Below are 19,764 nucleotides of genomic sequence, written 5' to 3'. Positions count from 1 at the left end.
CACATCTGGCGCAGCAGAAACACATCGGGCGCAGCAGAGACACATCGGGCGCAGCAGAGACACATCGGGCACAGCAGAGACACATCGGGCGCAGCAGGGAGACATCGCGCGCAGCAGGGAGACATCGCGCGCAGCAGGGAGACATCGCGCGCAGCAGGGAGACATCACGCGCAGCAGGGAGACATCGGGCACCAGGGAGACATCGGGCACCAGGGAGACATCGGGCAGCAGGCAGACATCGGGCACCAGGGAGACATCAGGCAGCAGGGAGACATCGGGGAGACTTCAGTGGAAGAAGAGGAGCGGATCCCGGGACAGCGTATCTCCTCTCCCGAAAAGTAAGCAGATGTGCCGAACATCTGTAATCTATTCTTCACTGTGTTTTTCACTTAAATGATCCTGTGTTCACTGTGTTCACTGTTTTTATTCTATTCTTCACTGTTCGTCACATCTGCTAACTTGTCGGGAGATAATATACGCGCGGAACAGTGAAGAATAGATTGCAGATGTTTGCATACATCTGATCACTTATCAGAAGACATTCTTTTTCAATTAAATAACACATTTTATTCCTGAACCATGGTCCCTTTGAAAAATGCTCGAGTCTCCCATTGACTTCAATGGGGCTCGTTATTCGAGACGAGCACTCGAGCATCTGGAAAAGTTCGTCTCGAATAACGAGCACCCGAGCATTTTAGTGCTCGCTCATCTCTAGTTGTTATCATTGGGTATTCTATATTGATTTATTGCATACAGCAAATTGGAGAACATAACATATAATAAAATAACAAAAAATAACATATAATTAAGGTAAATATTTCTATCTGCTCTATTGGTATTTATGTATCATTGACTTACCCGGATTGTCTTGTGTTTGCCCATATGGTTGTTCTGAAGATTCTGATTCTGTGTAATTATAGTATATACTGTAATTAGTGTACATAACCATTTTTTCCATTAATAAAGCCGCATTATGTACTGTACATAATAAAACCACTAACACTCTGCACCTGATTCTAATAGTAAAAAAACAATAAGGAGGAATCTTCTTTCCTTAACATTTCGAATAAAACGCAGACCCCCAAAACATGATTATGACCCCCAAAACATGATTATGAATAAATAGTATTACTTATATTTATTATTAAGTCTACCTCTCCTCGCACATTGTAAAACTTCATAGTTATCACTTTTTATTTCATAAGCGGAACACAGCGCCATTTACAGATCTGTGCTTTATAAATCTGTAATATGGATCACATACGCTTCTAATTGTAGTGGATTGAAGTCTGAAGAGAAAAGCTGTGTGTAGAATTAGGGTTCAGAAGAGAATATGAAGCTTACAAAGGCACCAGAAAGCAGCACAAAATTGTATATTGGACTATACATATAACCATGAGATCTACATATACTCTTTTATAGCAAGTGTAGGGATGACAAAGGTCATTTTTCATTAATGTGAGAATTTATTGATGTCGGTCTGCCTTGTTGCAAGAAGTGCCTTTACTTATTTGAAGTTTGCATTGGAAAAAAGCAAACATATCTATGAAATCTTTTTTCTAAGAGATGTTAAAAAGGTGTCCCGGTATATTGTTCCTTTTTGGGCCAGATTATATGATCTTTATGCAGAGGGAGTCTTTGCGCAAACCCACACCATACAATGATCCCCCCTGGCCACTGGTTGGGCTATGTTTGGTGACCTTTTAGAGACAACACCTATGATTTATTGTTATGTATTGGTATTGGATTTTCTATGTCTACAGCATCATATTGTGAACATGGCTTGGCCCAGACACTTCCTCTCACTTTTTGTTCCTTGAAAACTGGTGTTGTGGCTAAGGATGGACTAATTTAATCTTGACTCCAGATGTCCAGATTTTCACAATTTTTTTAAACTTGACACCCTGTGAAGATTATTTTATCACTCACATCCAGTCAATTATACATCAATGGTTTGCCTAAACAACTTGGTAACTTTAGCAGGCGTCCAACAATGATTTGTAACCATTTAATCACCTGCACACTGCCTGGGATCTGGGTATCTTCCTTCCAGTGACTTGGTGATTGTGTTGTGCTCCCTCATTTGGGGTGAACCCACTTTGTATGTCCTTTACCACATTTCCATTTGATCCCCCCCCCCCCACTACCCCAGACGAAGATGGGTCCTTTTCCCACACATTATGTGGGATATGACCCAATTTATCTAGAAAATAAATTGACACAATGGACTATCTGTGATCCCAATCCGACATCTCTCCCACTCCCATCTCTCTGATGCCAAATTGAGTTTCCTTTGCATACTGCTAGATTCCCACGGTTTCCCAAGGTTATAAAGATTCAAAGAGATGATTTCTTTCCTTTTTATCTTAAATGTTATTGTTATCACTAGACTGCATAACATAAAAATTAAAAAAGATATGATTTCCTTAAAGATATGACACTAGATATGAGAAGTATGTTCAAATCTTGCAATTGATTAAGGTCCCAGAGCTTCACTTTAGATGTCACTTGTAATGTCTTATTGAAATAATTAAGGATGATTGTAAGCAAGTAAAAACATTTTATTATTTTCCTTGTATCAAAGTAAATGAGGTAAAAAAAAAGACATTGGTTCATCAAATTAAACTTATAAATCCTACTGTGTTGATCTAGAGGAAGGCAAAAAAAACCTACAAGGCTGATGCCATTTGGCCAATACAATAAAAATTTCCTTCCCAACTCGTAATTTTTTCCGGACAGAATAACTACCTGGATGAACATCTACTATCTTGAAACATCTACTATTTTGGCAATTGGTGATTTGCCTTTAATCTTAAATTAATATGTTACAACATTATGTTTCCTTTTAATATCTCTAGGGGATTATGATCTCACCTAACGCCTGTTGGTCAGCACTGTTTTCTTGCTGTTCATAGGAGTCCTTGGATGCAGAAGCCTTTGCCACCGAAGACTTTAACTTTGAAGCTGTTGGAAATAATTATAGCATTTGTAACAAATAAGTTATATTCAGTTTTATTCAGTAAAAATATGTTTTACATATTGCTGGGGAGGGTTTAGCTTTGATAAAGAGAATTGTACCAATTTTTGTTTGGACTTTAAAAAAAAGCATTTGAGGAGTTTCCCCAACTTCACTTTATTGATAACATTTTCATAAGTCATCATTATAATTTTGTGAGGATTAAGAAGCATATGTTTTCTATATTATATATATGGGTCACTAAAATTGGCAACTGATTTGTGGATCTATTAAGTCAATCAAATGCACATATTAGTTAGTATTTTACCACTAAATGGTGAAAGCCATCAAAATTATGTATTGATAACATTTGAAAAAATAGATCATTGTAGTAAATGCAAGAGAAATTTATTTAGCTACTTTACTTACCTTGTGTCTGTAGGCAGGCATTTATTATGAGGAGGGCACATAGTGCTGCCCATAGGCCCCTGGAGGTCCCCATGGTTTCCTCAGCTCAAACCTTGAGCTGAATGTCCAGAGCTGGCACTGGTCCTGCACCCAAGACGGGCTACTTATAGGCAGAAAGCCCTGCCTCTAGTTACGTATTCGGGGCAGAGCCACATACCTGGAAACGGCCATTGACGTCAAGTGCTAAGCTATTTTTCTGTGATTCCAGGATGTTTGTGTTCTGGTAGTTGGACGAAAAATAGATTTTGCTAAATCTTTCTTCGACGTGATGAGGACTCAATGGAAGAAATCCTAAATACTTGATAAATACATAGTTTACTTGGTAAATATATAGTTTTCTTGAACATTAGTATTAGGTGTAAAGAAAATTCTTGTTTGGATTAGGGTTTTGTAAGTCTTTTAATTTTCCGTACACTTTCCAAACACACATGTCGATCCTTTATGAATGAGAATGTGCACAATATTTATAGGTAGAATTTATATAACATAATTAGACACTTGCCTCACATTAGGGTTTTTTTTCTCATCCTAGTAGAGAAGATAAATAAAGTTCTATGTTAACAAGTCTGAAAACTATTTGAGATGTAATCTCTTTATGGGTGGACGATTTTGTTTTGATTTTAGAATTTCAGGTTTTGGAGATCTGTGAGAATTTGTGTGGAAATGTCAAGAAATAATGTAACATACCGTAGATAAATCTGGTCCTGTTGATATAAATTATTCCTGAAAAGAAAGAAAGTTTGATGGCAAAACTGTGTTGTTAAAAACTATTAGCTCTGCAAATTTACATTTTCGGTATCTTTACCTGTATTCTCAGCAGGGACGAGAATATGTAGTTAAAATAAAAATAGAACATATAAGTAATTTTTGCGTTTGATTTTGAAGTGCAAATTAAACAAAGGGTCTTGTACAATGAAAGAGATTCCAGATCTGCCAAAATATGCCAGACTTATCAAAATATGAAAATGATTACGCTTTAAGTGTAATAAGTGATCCGTTTGGAGGGAGGACAGACACTATTAGAATTTATCAATTATATCACGCACTTAAACAGATAGTGAAAGCGGATTGAAAAACGGAGCAGCATGGATGTTTGGAACTTATTTTGACTTGTCAAGCACATAATAAAAAAATCAATTATACTATATATTATAAATTACTTATAAACATCTAAATATGGAAAGATATAGATGGGAAGTTTTCCTGCTAGAAGAGGTAAGGACGCTGATCTCGGGGATATGCCAAGCAATATCTGGGACAATCTTTCATCATTGAGTGGTAAAATGGTATAATACAATATCCTACATACACTATACTTTCCACAATTAAGAATGAACAAAATGGATGCTGGTCGCAGCAGTACGTGTAAAATATACTCCATAGAAGTATCATGCACTGTATCTGGTCCTGCCCCGGTTTGGGAGAATACTGATCTAAGGTAATAAAACATGGAATCTATTATAGGTCCTTCCAATATAATCACCCTTAGGGTAGGTAGTATTTGGCTCCACAGATTTTGGTCAATATCCCTGTCAGACAAAATATCTTATGAATAGACTATTATTTTTAGCAAGATTATTAACTCAATCCTATCCACCCACCTTCTTTTAACAGTGGGCAGTGCAAGTCCCGAGTCTCCAAGGATGTCTGCAGAGACCCTAGGGAGAAGACAGAAGTGGTTTATTTCTGCCTTTGCCTTCTTTCTGCAATGAAGTAGTGCTGAAGTAGCGCTATGCAATGAATGCTGCCCTCTCAATAGACTTGAGTGATTGCCGGTTATGAAAGAGTTAATCAAAACTGCTGGGTCTTTTCAGACCCAGTACAACTATGCCGAAGAAATCTGCCCACATAGGGGCTCATTTTCCCCCTGTAACTGGGAATCGTATAGATGTCCCAGTTACAGTGGTAAACTTTTAAGGGAAAAAAACTATTGGAAACAAAACTGTAAAAAATGTCCCCAGGGGTCTTTTATGACCCCATGTGGGGCATATAAAGTAAAAAAAAAAATCATTGGGAAGTTTTCCCAATAAAAAGTACCCGCTACACTATAACAAAAAAAAAAATGTACATTTTTAACTAGCCTTGTGTGTCACAGGTAGCATTCAATAAAAAGAAGATATGGCCCTTAAGCTAGTAAGTACAAAAATTTGCTAAACATGCAGCTGTCAATAACCCCTTAAATCCCTGTGACACATGGGCGCCGCCATATTGGATTTGATCACCGCCCCCTGTGAAATCATCGGGGGGGAGGGGCAGCGATCGGTTACTATGATAACTTCGGGTCATAGAAGAAGCAATTTGCTAATTGTAAAATATGATGTGGAAAATCACCACAATCACCATAATCAGACAACCTAGGGTTAAAGTACCATAAGGGGTCTGAAAAATAATAAAATAAGTTTAAAAAATTTAAATTAAAACCTAAACATTCAAATCATCCCCCTTTCCCTAGATCAGTTCCCTAGAACTGATATAAATATAAACAAATACAAATCAAAATATAATAATGTTTTTTTAAAGGAAAATAGCGCCCAAAGTTGAAAATGCCACTTTTTAGACATTTTGAAAAATCTAAAAAAAATTCAATAAAAAGTGATCAAAAGGCTGTGCAGTCCGTAAAATGGTAGAATTGTAATTTTTTTTTTACAATACACTCATTTTGAGTGGAAAATTAAACATTTGCAATTAATTAAATGAAAAAAGGCTCCACAAAGTTTGATACCCAATTTCTCCTGAGTACACTGTAAAGTATGGACACACGGCCGGCATAGAATGTAGGGAGCACCATCCATTTTTTACTTTGGACCTATAGGGGCTTATTTTTTTACCACATTAGATTAACTTTTCTGGTAGATTATTTTGCAGCATATAAGCTAATTGGTGAGATGTAACTCTTTGTTGGTGGCAAAAATGAAAATCATCAATTTTAAGGAAGTTTCTTTTTTGCCCGTTCTTAATGCCATAAATATAGTACATTCTGTGGCTCACCACGATTATGAAAATACCTCATTTATATAGATTTTTTTATTTTTTCCCAATTTTACTGAATAAAAAGTAATTTGGCGAAAATGTTTTTAATTTTAGCATCACCATATTTTCATATGCATAACTTTTTTTATTTTTCGGCTGACAAATCTGGTTAAAGGCTTATTTTTTGCGAAGAGCATTGTTCCTTTTAGTGGTCTTATTTTGTAGTGCGTTAGATTTTTTAAATCACTTTTTATAGCATTTTTTTAAAGGGTATTAATTAGAGATGAGCGAGCACTAAAATGCTCGGGTGCTCGTTATTCGAGACGAACTTTTCCAGATGCTCGAGTGCTCGTCTCGAATAACGAGCCCCATTGAAGTCAATGGGAGACTCGAGCATTTTTCAAAGGGACCATGGTTCGGGAATAAAATGTGTTTTTAATTGAAAAAGAATGTCTTCTGATAAGTTAGCAGATGTATGCAAACATCTGCAATCTATTCTTCACTGTTCCGCGCGTATATTATCTCCCGACAAGTTAGCAGATGTGAAGAACAGTGAAGAATAGAATAAAAACAGTGAACATAGGATCATTTAAGTGAAAAACACAGTGAAGAATAGATTGCAGATGTTCGGCACATCTGCTTACTTGTCGGGATATACGCTGTCCCGGGATCCACTCCTCTTCTTCCACTGAAGTCTCCCCGATGTCTCCCTGCTGCCCGATGTCTCCCTGCTGCGTGCGATGTCTCCCTGCTGCGCGCGATGTCTTCCTGCTGCGCCCGATGTCTCCCTGCTGCGCCCGATGTGTCTCTGCTGCGCCCGATGTCTCCCTGCTGCGCCCGATGTCTCCCTGCTGCGCCCGATGTCTCCCTGGTGCGCGATGTCTCCCTGCTGCCGTTCCGCGTGTATCTTCCGAGAAGTAAGCAGATGTGCCGAACATCTGTACTCTATTCTTCACTGTGTTCTTCACTGTGTTTTTCACTTAAATGATCCTGTGTTCACTGTTTTTATTCTATTCTTCATTGTTCTTCACTGTGTTTGTTTAATTAAATGCTCGATCTCGAGCAGGGGAAATACTCGTCCGAGCAACGAGCCGTTTCGAGTACCTTAATACTCGAACGAGCATCAAGCTCGGACGAGTATACTCGCTCATCTCTAGTATTAATCAAAAATTATGTTTTTCGAAAGCATTTTTTTGGTTGTTTTTTTTTACGGGATTCACTGTGCGCCCAGTAACGATTCTGCAGAAATCCCAAATATGTGGGTTTTGTGTATTTTATTCAATTTTACGGAATAAAAACTAATTTGGAGAAAATCTGGTTAAGGGCTTATTTTTTTTAAAGAAGAGTTTTCTTTTTAGTGGTCTTATTTTAGAGACCATAACATTTTTTATCACTTTTTAGAGTATTTTGTAAGGGTATTAATTAAAAATGATTTTTTTTCGGAACGGTTTTTGGAGTTTTTTCCTGGTTTTTACTGTGGCGGTCTAGTAACGATTTTTTTTATTATGCAGATTGTTACGGACTTCTTTAAGTGTTTGTATGGGAAAGTGACATTTTAGGGGCTTATATTTTTATTTATTTATTTTTTATTTATTCTCATGTTTTAACTTGACTTTTTTAAACTGTGCAAACCAATGCTCTACAAGGGGTCTGACTGCAGAAGAGATTGGGCAGCCCCAGGGCACTTGGCAGACCTCTGGGCTGTCCAAAAGTGGATCGGATCCCCTTGTAAGAGGCACGGGGGGGGTCCACTCCTAAGGGGGAACCCCCTTACACGCTGTGGTAATGCTTCACCACGGCATATAAGAGGTTAACACTCGTGATCAAAGCCAGTTCAGATCGCGAATATTAGAGTGCGGTGTCAGCTGTAATATACATACTTCAGCTGCTGCTTCTGGTGCAGGCTCTGTTTGTGAGCCGGTGCCAGAAGTAGGATACTGTATAATAGTTTCAACAAGGTTTTATTGTTTAAAAAACATAGGAAAATGCCATACAATAGGTCAAGGCGCAAGGTGTACCCCACACAGGGGGATTATTCATGAAAACACTTGTAATGTGTGTAGGAGATTATTTTTTTGGGGGGGGGGGGGAGCGCACAGTGAAAGCTGTAAAAACTGTGTTCACAAAAATATGTTGTAAATGCGTTTTTCCTACAATTTCAAGGCATTTTGTATTTTTTCCAGCTTCCTAGTAACCAGCATAGTGCCATCACTAGGTAGTGCAATTTGTTGACCTGTCAATGGAATATTTATAAAGTTATGCATTTTTAACGACAGGGTGTGAAAAATGGAAACACAAAAAATGAAAGCGGCCTGGCCCTTAAGGGGTTAATAAGACAAAATGGTATGAACAAGGCTACAATAGAAGCAGAATACTGGAGTAAAATATAAAAAATAAAATATATGTATTAAAGTTTCGACCCCAGTAGTTGCTGAGGTAAGATTTTTTTTTTTTCTTTCCTTCAGCTAGCAAGTTGGAAGAAATGGTAAAAAGCAAAAACAGGGGAAAAACGCTCATAGGGTAAGTGCAAACAGAGATTGATTTGTGTACCCTGATGGAGAGTGGCTCACCAGCTTGTGCTTTTCCTTAGACACAACACTAGTGTCAGTGGATTATTAGGTTGTTTTAGCTTCCATGTGTTGCCTTTAGCATCTCAAGCCTAGATTGCCACACTGGCTGGAGTCGGAGTTGTACATCATTCGGATGGTCATGAAGGTGAAACTTTATTTTTCTTTCTTTGGGTGGATAACAAGGGGGAAGAATCTATTTACTGGGTTTGGTAAGTGTTATATTGCTTAATTCTTGTTCTATGTTATACCCTGTAACAGAAACAGATGAGGGAATGTCCACATCACCACTTTTCTCTATTTTATCACACATAAAAATTTAAATAAAATGGTTAAAAGTTTGTACAATGGTAGCAATAAAAACATCAACTCAGCCTGCAAAAAGTTATACCTCACACAGGTCTGTAAAAAGTTATTTGTGACAGAATATGGTTCAAATGCTCTAGCTATAGGTGAAAACTATAAAGTGAAAAAAATTAAAATAAAAAAAAAACTGTAGAAATGGTCTTTTATGACCTCATGGAGGACATATAAAGTAAAAAAAAACGGAGAAAATATTAATAAATATTTAAAAATAAGCATTAATATTTCTTAATAAAATGAAAAAAAATCCACCGCTACACTATAAAAAAATTGCCATAGTCGCCCTATTTGCCAGAAACTATACATATTGGGGCACATTTACTTACCCATCGCGATCCCCACTATGCGTTGTCCAACGAGGATTCGGGTCTGCCGCGATTCACTAAGATCGTGCATCCAATTTCTTGTATCTTTCGCTTCCCCACTGAGGTCCGCCGGAGTTCACCTTCTTCTTCCCGATGCATGTAAATGCTGATCTTGTAACACAATTTCATTTTTAAATTCTGCGGTTTGTCCAAATCAGTCGGGTTGTCCGGCATCCATGCCCCTGATTTGTGTCGCATGCAAGCCGCATGCAAGGGCAAAACGGTATAAAGTCGGGAAACCTGACGGAAATGCGCTGTTCGGACCCTTAGTAAATGTGCCCCATTATATGTCAAAACACTCCCAATTTTCATATGCACATACAGGGACACATTTACTCACGCAGCCACTGGAGTTCACCGAAAGTGCATTGTCCAACGATAATGCATTGTGCCGCAGTTCACTAAGATTGTGCGTCGGATATCCTGCATGTGTCGTTCACTATCTTTTGAGTGGTGCTTGGGCTTGCGACACAAGCGCAGTCCTAATCGGTCACATCGTCCAACGGCACGCCCCCCCCAATCTGTGACACCTGGAAGCCAGCGCAACTGCGCCAAAAAAGGATTGCTTGCGCCAAAATCCTGGCACAGACACTTCTTAAATACTTGTGCAAGCCGGGTAATCCCCGAAAAAAGGCAACTGTCTGACAAAACTTAGTGGTGTGAACCTTAGTAAATGAGCCCCACAGAGTTTGAAATGTGTTTTTCAAACATGCATTTACAATGAAACACTTGTGATCAGCAACGAAAAACAAAACTCTGCCTTCCTGTAGGTAATGTCTTTCTCTACACGTTTGCATTGATATAAACTTGTACTTTTTGTGTGAATAGCTTTTTTATACAGTTTTTTGTGATTAATTTGATAGGTTGAGTACAGAACTTTAATGTTTCATGTGTTTTTTTTAATGTGAAATACAATCATTTGACGTATGTTTGTAAGCTGCTATACAATATATACAATGTAGGAATTTAATCTTTTTTTATTATTTCAATTTTCGTTGTATGTGTGATAGATAGTAAATACGGTCCCTGGTAACAACAGAGTAACAGATCAGAAATCCCCTCCTAGTAAAAGGGTCAATTATTAATTTTTACAAATACATTTTTAGCAACCTACAATAATATATTTTAGGCAGGAGGACTGTGGACAGTCAACATCCATACATTTTTCCACAAACATTAGTAATGACCTTCTTCTGTTTGCAGATATTCTTTATTATGACATTGTTCCATTGTACTCTCATACGCAAATGGAAATAGTTTTTTTAAACAGAGTGAGGGATTCCCTAACCAATGTTTTGTGTCCAGGTAAAAATAAAATGACATGTAAGCTCATTGCTTAAGGGAGCAGTTCTATGATAAATATATTCATAAATTCACCCCTCACTAGTGATTAGCGGACCCGAACAGCAATTTTCAGGTTTATACGAAGCATTGTGCAGAACAAGAACTCGGACTCCAGCCAGAAGTACAAGCTCGGTTTAACCCAGTATCGCTGATACCATACTTTACATGACGTGGCCAAAGTGGCACGAGGATCAACAAGGTGCCTGCCAAAATGTGTTTGTGTCTGGTAGGTGAGAGGACCCATTTAAGGGTGCAAGCACCAGTCAGAGGTGTCCAGGTGTAGGTCCTTGAACCCTTTGGACCTTCTCTTCACACTTGAAGAGATTTTTTTATTTTTGTAAGGGGTACTTCATGCCACCAGAACAGTATTTTACAAAAATAACAAGTATATCAACATAAAACCTTTATTTTGCAAAAAATGTGATGATGATAATTAGAGAACAGCAATAACTGTAGCACAGAGAAAGATAATAATAATGATTTCTTGAAGGATACACCACTCACCAATCAGTAGGAAGTGCACAGGCCTTTGCTTTGAATGACCTCAGCACATCCACAGGCCACCACTGGTCTCTTACACTGCACTGGTGTGAGAGACTTGTGTTAGTTGTCCACAACTTATTGCCTATAAAGTAGTGTCTTGTTACCAAGGTACCACACAAGCAATGTCTCATGACTAGTGATGAGCGAGTATACTCGTCCGAGCTTGATGCTCGGTCGAGTATTAGCATACTCGGACCGGCTCGTTGCTCGGACGAGTATTTGCCCTGCTCGATAACGAGCATTTAATTTAAAAAAAAAAAAGTGAAGAACAGTAAAAAGATACAATTAAAACATTTAATTTAATTGTTTAATTGAAGAAAACAGTGAAAGAACACAGTGCAGAACAGATTGCAGATGTTCGGGAACATCTGCAATCTGTTCTGGAGACACGCGTGCAGAACGGTGTTCTCCGCAATAGTATTTGAAGAAAAATATGTGTGAAGAACACATTACAGATGTTTGGCAACATCTGCAAGTTGTTCTCTACACATATTGTTCTTCAAATACTATTGCGGAGAACACCGTTCTGCACGCGTGTCTCCGGAGCAGATCGCAGATGTCCCGGAGACACACGTGCAGAACGGTGTTCTCCGCAATAGTATTTGAAGAACAATATGTGTGAAGAACAACTTGCAGATGTTTCCAAACATCTGCAAGTTGTTCTTCACACATATTGTTCTTCAAATACTATTGCGGAGAACACCGTTCTGCACGCGTGTCTCCGGAACAGATTGCAGATGTTCCCGAACATCTGCAATCTGTTCTGCACTGTGTATTTTCACTGTGCTCGTTAAGTTTATAATTTTACTGAAAAATGCTCGGGTCTCCCATTGATTTCAATGGGGCTCGTTACTCGAAACGAGCACTCGAACATCTGGAAATGTTCGGCTCGAGTAACGAGCACCCGAGCATTTTAGTGCTCGCTCATCTCTACTCATGACATGTAAACTTCCCAACTATGTTGTTGTAAAATATATTATGTATATAATATATATATGTCGGTAATGATCAGTGGTAATGGACACTCTGTACCACCACAAACGATGACGTAAGCCTCCACCTGGGAGTGTAGTCTAAGTGCTACCCGGTTTTCAGCAGAGCTTGCCATCAAGCAGGTTGGACTTGTTGCTCCACAACCGCGACTTTGTCCGCGGTGGTGGCCAAGGTGAAGTCTTAGAGCAGAATCGCAGTCAGGGACAGGGAGGAGGTCAGGATAGGCAGCACGGGATAAGAGTCGGGAACAGAACCGGGGTCACAACGGGAAATCTCAATACAGACAGGGAGCATACGGAACCAGTTTTCCCTAGGGCACAAGACACGAAGATCCGGCAGGGGACACAGGAAAGGGCTGGGAATTTAACAGGAAGGACAGCCCTAAATCTCAAAATACCAGCGCGCAGCCTAGGAGGTGGGGACTGCGCGGCGGTGCGAGTAGACCGCCGTTGGATAGCGGACAGGTGAGTGAGGCTGCTGCAGGGAAGAGGTAGTACAGGGAGACCCATGGGTGCGCCTCCGACTCGGGAGAGAGGTTGCAGGAGTACCCGTGACAGGTTACAAAAGAATTTCTAAAGTACTGAAGGTTCCAGTGACCACAGTTGGGGCAATATTTCTGTAAGTGAAATGAACATAATTTTACCATAAAATGACCACAACCAGAGGCATGAAAAAAATTATCACAATAGTTGTCTGTTTGCTAAAGACCACCACCGGAGAGCAACAGAATCATTTGGAATTAGCAGGTGCAATTGTTTCAATTAAAAAACAATAAGTAGTGCACCCTTGGCCTATATCCACATTCACCACACAAGATTCCATTACTGAACAAAAAGCATGCCTGGAGGTCTTGCCAAAAATACCATACCTACAGTGAAGTTTGAAAGTGGGAACATTGTGGTATGTGTTTCACCTTGTCACTGAAAAACCTTACATGCCATATATACTTGTGTAAAAGACGACCCGAATATAAGCTGAGGTACCTAATTTTACCACAAAAAAATTGGAAAACCTATTAACTTGAGTATAAGCCTAAGGTGGGAAAAGCATTGGTCACAGCCTCCGCCCAGTAAATAGCTAGTCAGCCCACTCATGCCCTCAGTATATAGCCAACTTATGCCCCCAGTATATAGCCAGCCAGATCTAGTATATAGCCAGCAAGTCCCCTGTATATAGCCAGACAGTCAGCCCCCAGTATATAGCCAGCTAGTACCCAGTAAATAGCCAGCCCCTGCCGCAGCATATAGCAAGCCAGCCCATGCCTCAAAATATAGCCAGCCCATGCCCCAGTATATAGCCTGCCAGCCTATGTTGTAGTATATAGGCTTACAGCCCCTATAATATAGCCATCCTGCCCCTAGTATATACCCAGGCAGCCCCCCCAGTATATAGCCTGATAGCGTCCCTCAGTATATAGCCTGCCAGCCCCAGTATATAGCCTGCCAGCCTCCAGAATGTAGCCAGCCCTTGTCCGAGTATATAGCCAGCCAGCCCATAGTATATAGCCAACCAGCCCCATAGTATATAGCCAGCCAGCCCAAAGATTATGCCAGCCCATAGTATATAGCTAGCCAGTCCATAGTGTATAGCCAGCCAGCCCCACAGTATATAGCCAGCCTGTGCCCGCCACCAGCACATAAAAAAATAAACTCACTACTCACCTTTACAACGCTTGCGGCGCACAGAATATGATGTTAGCTGCCTGCTGACCTCATTACCTCATTGCAAGCGCGCACAGACCTGTCGCTGGAAAAAAGAAGAAGGCCTGAGTGTGCCATCGGAATATTGTGTATTGACTTTGTTGTTTTTAGAGACTCGACTATAAGGTGAGGTTGTTTTATTCAGCACATTCGGCTTATACGTAAGTATATACAGTAATTATAAAAGAATGAATGGACAAAGGAACTGAGACATTTTTAATGAAAATCAGCTGCCATTTACAAGGATGATGAAGATGAAGCGAGGAGAGACAATTCAGCAAGTTTATGATCCCAACACACACAGCCAAGGAAACTCTCAATTGGTTAATAAAAAATTTCTAAAGGGAAAAAATGAGATCTATTTACAAAAAATCTTTGTTAAATCTCATTTGTCGTGAAACAAAAGCAAGGTAAAAATTGTCATATATATATAAAGTGGTGCAAAAGATTTCGGGGCTCATTTACTAAGGGTCGCACATCGTTCTTTTGTCAGGCTGTGTGCCTTTTTCAGGGATTGCACGGCTTGGACAGGTACTTAACAGGTGCCTGCGCTGGGATTGTGTCACATGCGATAGTTTTTGCCGCAGCTGCGCTGGCTTCCATGCAACACAAATTGGGGGGAGGGGTGCTGTCAGACGATCCGACTGATTCGGACTGAGCGCGGGATTTAACTTTCAAATTGTGTGGCAAGCCCAAGCACTTACATGCACCAGGAAGAAGATGGTGAATTCTGTCGGACCTGATTGGAAGCAACACATGCAGGATCGTACAATCGTACAATCAATCGGACAATCTTAGTGAATTGCAGCACAGTGCATTATGTTCGGACAATGGACTTTCGATGAACTCCAGCGGATGGGTAAGTAAATGTGCCCCATCATCATTTAAAGAAGCACAGAACAGAACTACAATATTTGACCTGGAAATTCCAGCAGCAGTGACTCTCAGTCGAGAAGGGACTCCTTTTTACTTTTTTATAAAATTTCATTTATTATTATTGGATAAACCTCAAATATATTGTTACCTCCTTGTTCATTGATTGGATAAGAATTTATCTGGTGTAAAAACCCCAAATTTTATTTGTCTTGGTTAAAAATAATTTGCTCCTCTTTAATGGAACAAGCTTTCGTTGTCAGTGTATTGCGGCAAATTAACATTTCCAAAAACGTATATATTTTCACTGTTAGATAAACTTTGCATTTTTACAATTTCCTCAACCTTGTGGTAGATATTATTGACGTCACTTGCAATTTGCTATGTTGCATTCGCTGAAAGATTGTGCTCCTGGTCTATACATCCTGATGACAGGGAGAATAGGAACAGACATGGATTGTTTGTACTGTGGTTTGCTTGTTCAAATATATTTTGTCCATACCCGACCTGTGTGGGGATATGTCAATAATGTGAAATCTGAAAACATACAATTTGCATAAAGTATTTAGAAAATTACAAAAAATATGGGAATTTTTATATCCTGCAAGGGGAACTGGCATACATAAAAAATGGGGCATACGGTAACCTTAGTACTAACCTATTATAAATAAAAACACCATCTACTGCCTGTTTAGAACATTTAGGACCAAGTTTTTTACACATGTCTGCATCTTAATCCCATAACTAGAGATGAGCGAACATGCTCGTCCGAGCTTGATGCTCGGTCGAGCATTAGCGTACTCGAAACTGCTCGTTGCTCAGACGAATACTTCGCCCGCTCGAGAAAATGGCAGCTCCCGCCGTTTTGCTTTTTGGCGGCCAGAAACAGAGCCAATCACAAGCCAGGAGACTCTGCACTCCACCCAGCATGACGTGGTACCCTTACACGTCGATAGCAGTGGTTGGCTGGCCAGATCAGGTGACCCTGGGATAGACTAGCCGCTGCCCGCGCTGCTCGGATCATTCTGTGTCTGGATGCCGCTAGGGAGAGAGCTGCTGCTGGTCAGGGAAAGCGTTAGGGTGTTCTATTAGCTTACTGTTAGGCAGGAGTGATTCTCCAAGAACCCAACAGCCCTTCTTAGGGCTACAATAACGTTCTACTTTTTTTTTTTTATTTGCAGCTAGTACCATATTGTGAGGAATTTGCAGGGGGACTTGCTACCGTTGTGTTTAGCTCTTAGTGACACACATATCCACCTCAAACACCAAAGTGGGAAAATTTATTAGGGGTTTGATTTCAATTAGGCACAGTCTGCCATTTACTTTTTATTTTACGTTTATTTTTTTAATAACTCAGTGTCATCTCATCTGGCATAGTAGTGTGCTTTCATACTTGGCTAGAAAATAGCCATAGGAGAATCCAAACAGCTTACTTACGCCTACAGTAGCGTTATATATATTTGATTTCTGGTTGATCTGCTGGTGGCTGTACTTGCTGCAGTGCATCTACTAGCAAATTGTGAGCAATTTGTAGTGAGACTTGCGACCGCTGTGTTTTGCGCTTAGTGACGCACATATCCATTGCAAAGACCGAAGTGGGAAAATTTAGTAGGGGTTGGATTTCAATTAGGCACAGTCTGCCATTTTTCCTTTTTTATTTTACGTTTATTTTGTTTCATAACTCTGCGTCATCTCATCTGGCATAGTAGTGTGCTTTCATACTTGGCTAGAAAATAGCCATAGGAGAATCTAAACGGCTTACTTACGCCTACAGTAGCGTTATATATATTTGATTTCTGGTTGATCTGCTGGTGGCTGTACTTGCTGCAGTGCATCTACTAGCAAATTGTGAGCAATTTGTAGTGAGACTTGCGACCGCTGTGTTTTGCGCTTAGTGACGCACATATCCATTGCAAAGACCGAAGTGGGAAAATTTAGTAGGGGTTGGATTTCAATTAGGCACAGTCTGCCATTTTTCCTTTTTTATTTTACGTTTATTTTGTTTCATAACTCTGCGTCATCTCATCTGGCATAGTAGTGTGCTTTCATACTTGGCTAGAAAATAGCCATAGGAGAATCTAAACGGCTTACTTACGCCTACAGTAGCATTATATATATTTGATTTCTGGTTGATCTGCTGGTGGCTGTACTTGCTGCAGTGCATCTACTAGCAAATTGTGAGCAATTTGTAGTGAGACTTGCGACCGCTGTGTTTTGCGCTTAGTGACGCACATATCCATTGCAAAGACCGAAGTGGGAAAATTTAGTAGGGGTTGGATTTCAATTAGGCACAGTCTGCCATTTTTCCTTTTTTATTTTACGTTTATTTTGTTTCATAACTCTGCGTCATCTCATCTGGCATAGTAGTGTGCTTTCATACTTGGCTAGAAAATAGCCATAGGAGAATCTAAACGGCTTACTTACGCCTACAGTAGCGTTATATATATTTGATTTCTGGTTGATCTGCTGGTGGCTGTACTTGCTGCAGTGCATCTACTAGCAAATTGTGAGCAATTTGTAGTGAGACTTGGGACTGGTCATATACTGCCGACGCCGAGGATTGCGGGGCCTACCTCGGTCCAGGTGTTTCAGGCCTACTATGCCTCCTCCTCCTCCCACCTCTCCTCCACCTCCTCCTCCGAACTACCATCCGTGGGCACGGCGCCATCAGTCGGTAGCTCTAGGCACAGCAGCAGTGCCGTCGCTAAGCGGCAGCAGGCGGTGCTCAAACTGCTGAGCCTAGGCGATAAAAGGCACACCGCCCAAGAGCTATTACAGGGCATCACGGCGCAGACTGATCTGTGGCTGGCACCGCTGAACCTGAAGCCAGGCATGGTTGTGTGTGACAACGGCCGTAACCTGGTGGCGGCTCTGCAACTCGGCAGACTGACACATGTGCCATGCCTGGCCCATGTGTTAAATCTGATAGTTCAGCGTTTCCTCAAGACATACCCCAATCTGTCAGATTTGCTCACGAAGGTGCGCCGCATCTGTGCGCATTTCAGGAAGTCCAGCACAGATGCTGCCACTCTCAGGGCAGCGCAGCGCCGCCTCCAACTGCCCGCTCACCGACTGTTGTGCGACGTGCCCACGAGGTGGAATTCAACACTGACCATGTTATCCAGAGTTTACCAGCAGCGCCGAGCCATTGTAGACTGCCAGATGTCAACTTCCACCAGAACTGGTAGTCAGGTCAGTCAGCTTCCTCAAGTCTACAATGAGGAGTGGACGTGGATGTCTGATATCTGTCAGGTGCTGAGTAACTTTGAGGAGTCAACACAGATGGTCAGTGGCGATGCCGCCATCATCAGCCTCACCATCCCGCTGCTTGGCCTGTTGAAAAACTCTCTGGTCAGCATGAAGTCGGAAGCTTTGCGCTCGTCACAAGAGACGGGGGAAGAAGATTCCCTTGTTGATAGCCAAAGCACCCTTAGGTCTGTTTCTCAGCGCATATCGGAGGAGGTGGAGGTGGAGGAGGATGAGGAGGAAGAGGAGGAGAATGTTGGCGAGACACAAGAGGGGACCATTGTTGAGTCCTTCACTGTTCAGCGTGTATGGGCAGAAGAAGAGGAGTTGGAGGAGTTGGAGGAGGAGGAAATGGACAGTCAGGCCAGTAAGGGGAGTGAATTCTTACGCGTTGGTACTCTGGCGCATATGGCAGATTTCATGCTAGGCTGCCTATCCCGTGACCCTCGCGTTCAAAGAATTTATTCCAGCACCGATTACTGGGTGTTCACTCTCCTGGACCCACGGTACAAGCAAAATCTTTCCACTCTCATCCCTGCAGAGGAAAGGAGTGTGAGAATGCATGAATACCAGCAGGCCCTGGTGCACAAGCTGAAACAGTATTTCCCTTCTGACAGCGCTAGCGGCAGAGTGCGTAGTTCTGCGGGACAAGTAGCGAGGGAGAGTAGGCGAGCAGGCAGCTTGTCCAGCACTGGCAAGGGTACGCTTTACAAGGCTTTTGCCAGCTTTATGTCACCCCAGCAAGACACTGTCACCTGTCCCCAGTCTCGGCAGAGTAGGGCTGATCTTTACAGAAAGATGGTGAGGGAGTACGTAGCTGACCATACCATCGTCCTAAATGATCACACAGCTCCCTACAACTACTGGGTTTCAAAGCTGGACATGTGGCACGAACTGGCGCTGTACGCCTTGGAGGTTCTTGCCTGCCCTGCCGCTAGCGTCTTGTCCGAGCGGGTTTTCAGTGCAGCTGGTGGCATCATCACCGATAAGCGTACACGCCTGTCGACTGACAGGCTGACGCTTATTAAGATGAATAAAGCCTGGATTTCTCATAATTTCCAATCTCCACCAGGTGAAGGAAGCTCAACCTGAATAATTGATCCACTCCTCCTCCTCCTCATTTTCCTCCTTCTCCTCCTCTTTGTAAAGTAAAGCAGAGGAAACTGGCTATTTTTTGACAGGGCCCACTGGCTCTAGCTATAGTACTTTATGCATTTAATTTTTCTGGAGGGCCACCGACCCGGTCCTCTGTTTTAAACAATTTTTGGGAGTGCCACATACAGGCACTCAATCTATTCAATTTTTCTGGAGGGCCACCGACCCGTTCCTCTGTTTTAAACAATTTTTGGGAGTGCCACATACAGGCACTCAATCTA

At 41.1% G+C, this 19,764-nt stretch overlaps 1 protein-coding gene across 1 annotated transcript in view; it reads right to left on the bottom strand.

Annotated features, from left to right (window-relative positions):
• Positions 1 to 3,494, bottom strand: part of LOC140070233 (uncharacterized) — a 46,274-nt gene extending 42,780 nt beyond the window's left edge. Inside the window, exons 1-3 of the mRNA XM_072116588.1 lie at positions 3,386 to 3,494; positions 2,875 to 2,964; positions 859 to 906 (exon numbers count right to left, since the gene is read on the bottom strand). Coding sequence (XP_071972689.1) covers positions 859 to 906; positions 2,875 to 2,964; positions 3,386 to 3,458 — 211 coding nt within the window. The 5' untranslated portion in view covers positions 3,459 to 3,494. The remainder of the gene's footprint in view (positions 1 to 858; positions 907 to 2,874; positions 2,965 to 3,385) is intronic.
• Positions 3,495 to 19,764: the final 16,270 nt, after the last annotated feature.

The sequence above is a fragment of the Engystomops pustulosus genome, chromosome 7 (assembly GCF_040894005.1).
Source record: "Engystomops pustulosus chromosome 7, aEngPut4.maternal, whole genome shotgun sequence".
Taxonomy (NCBI): Eukaryota; Metazoa; Chordata; class Amphibia; order Anura; family Leptodactylidae; genus Engystomops; species Engystomops pustulosus.
Note: the sequence above shows the minus strand (reverse complement) of the source record. Positions and strands in the feature narration are given on the sequence as shown.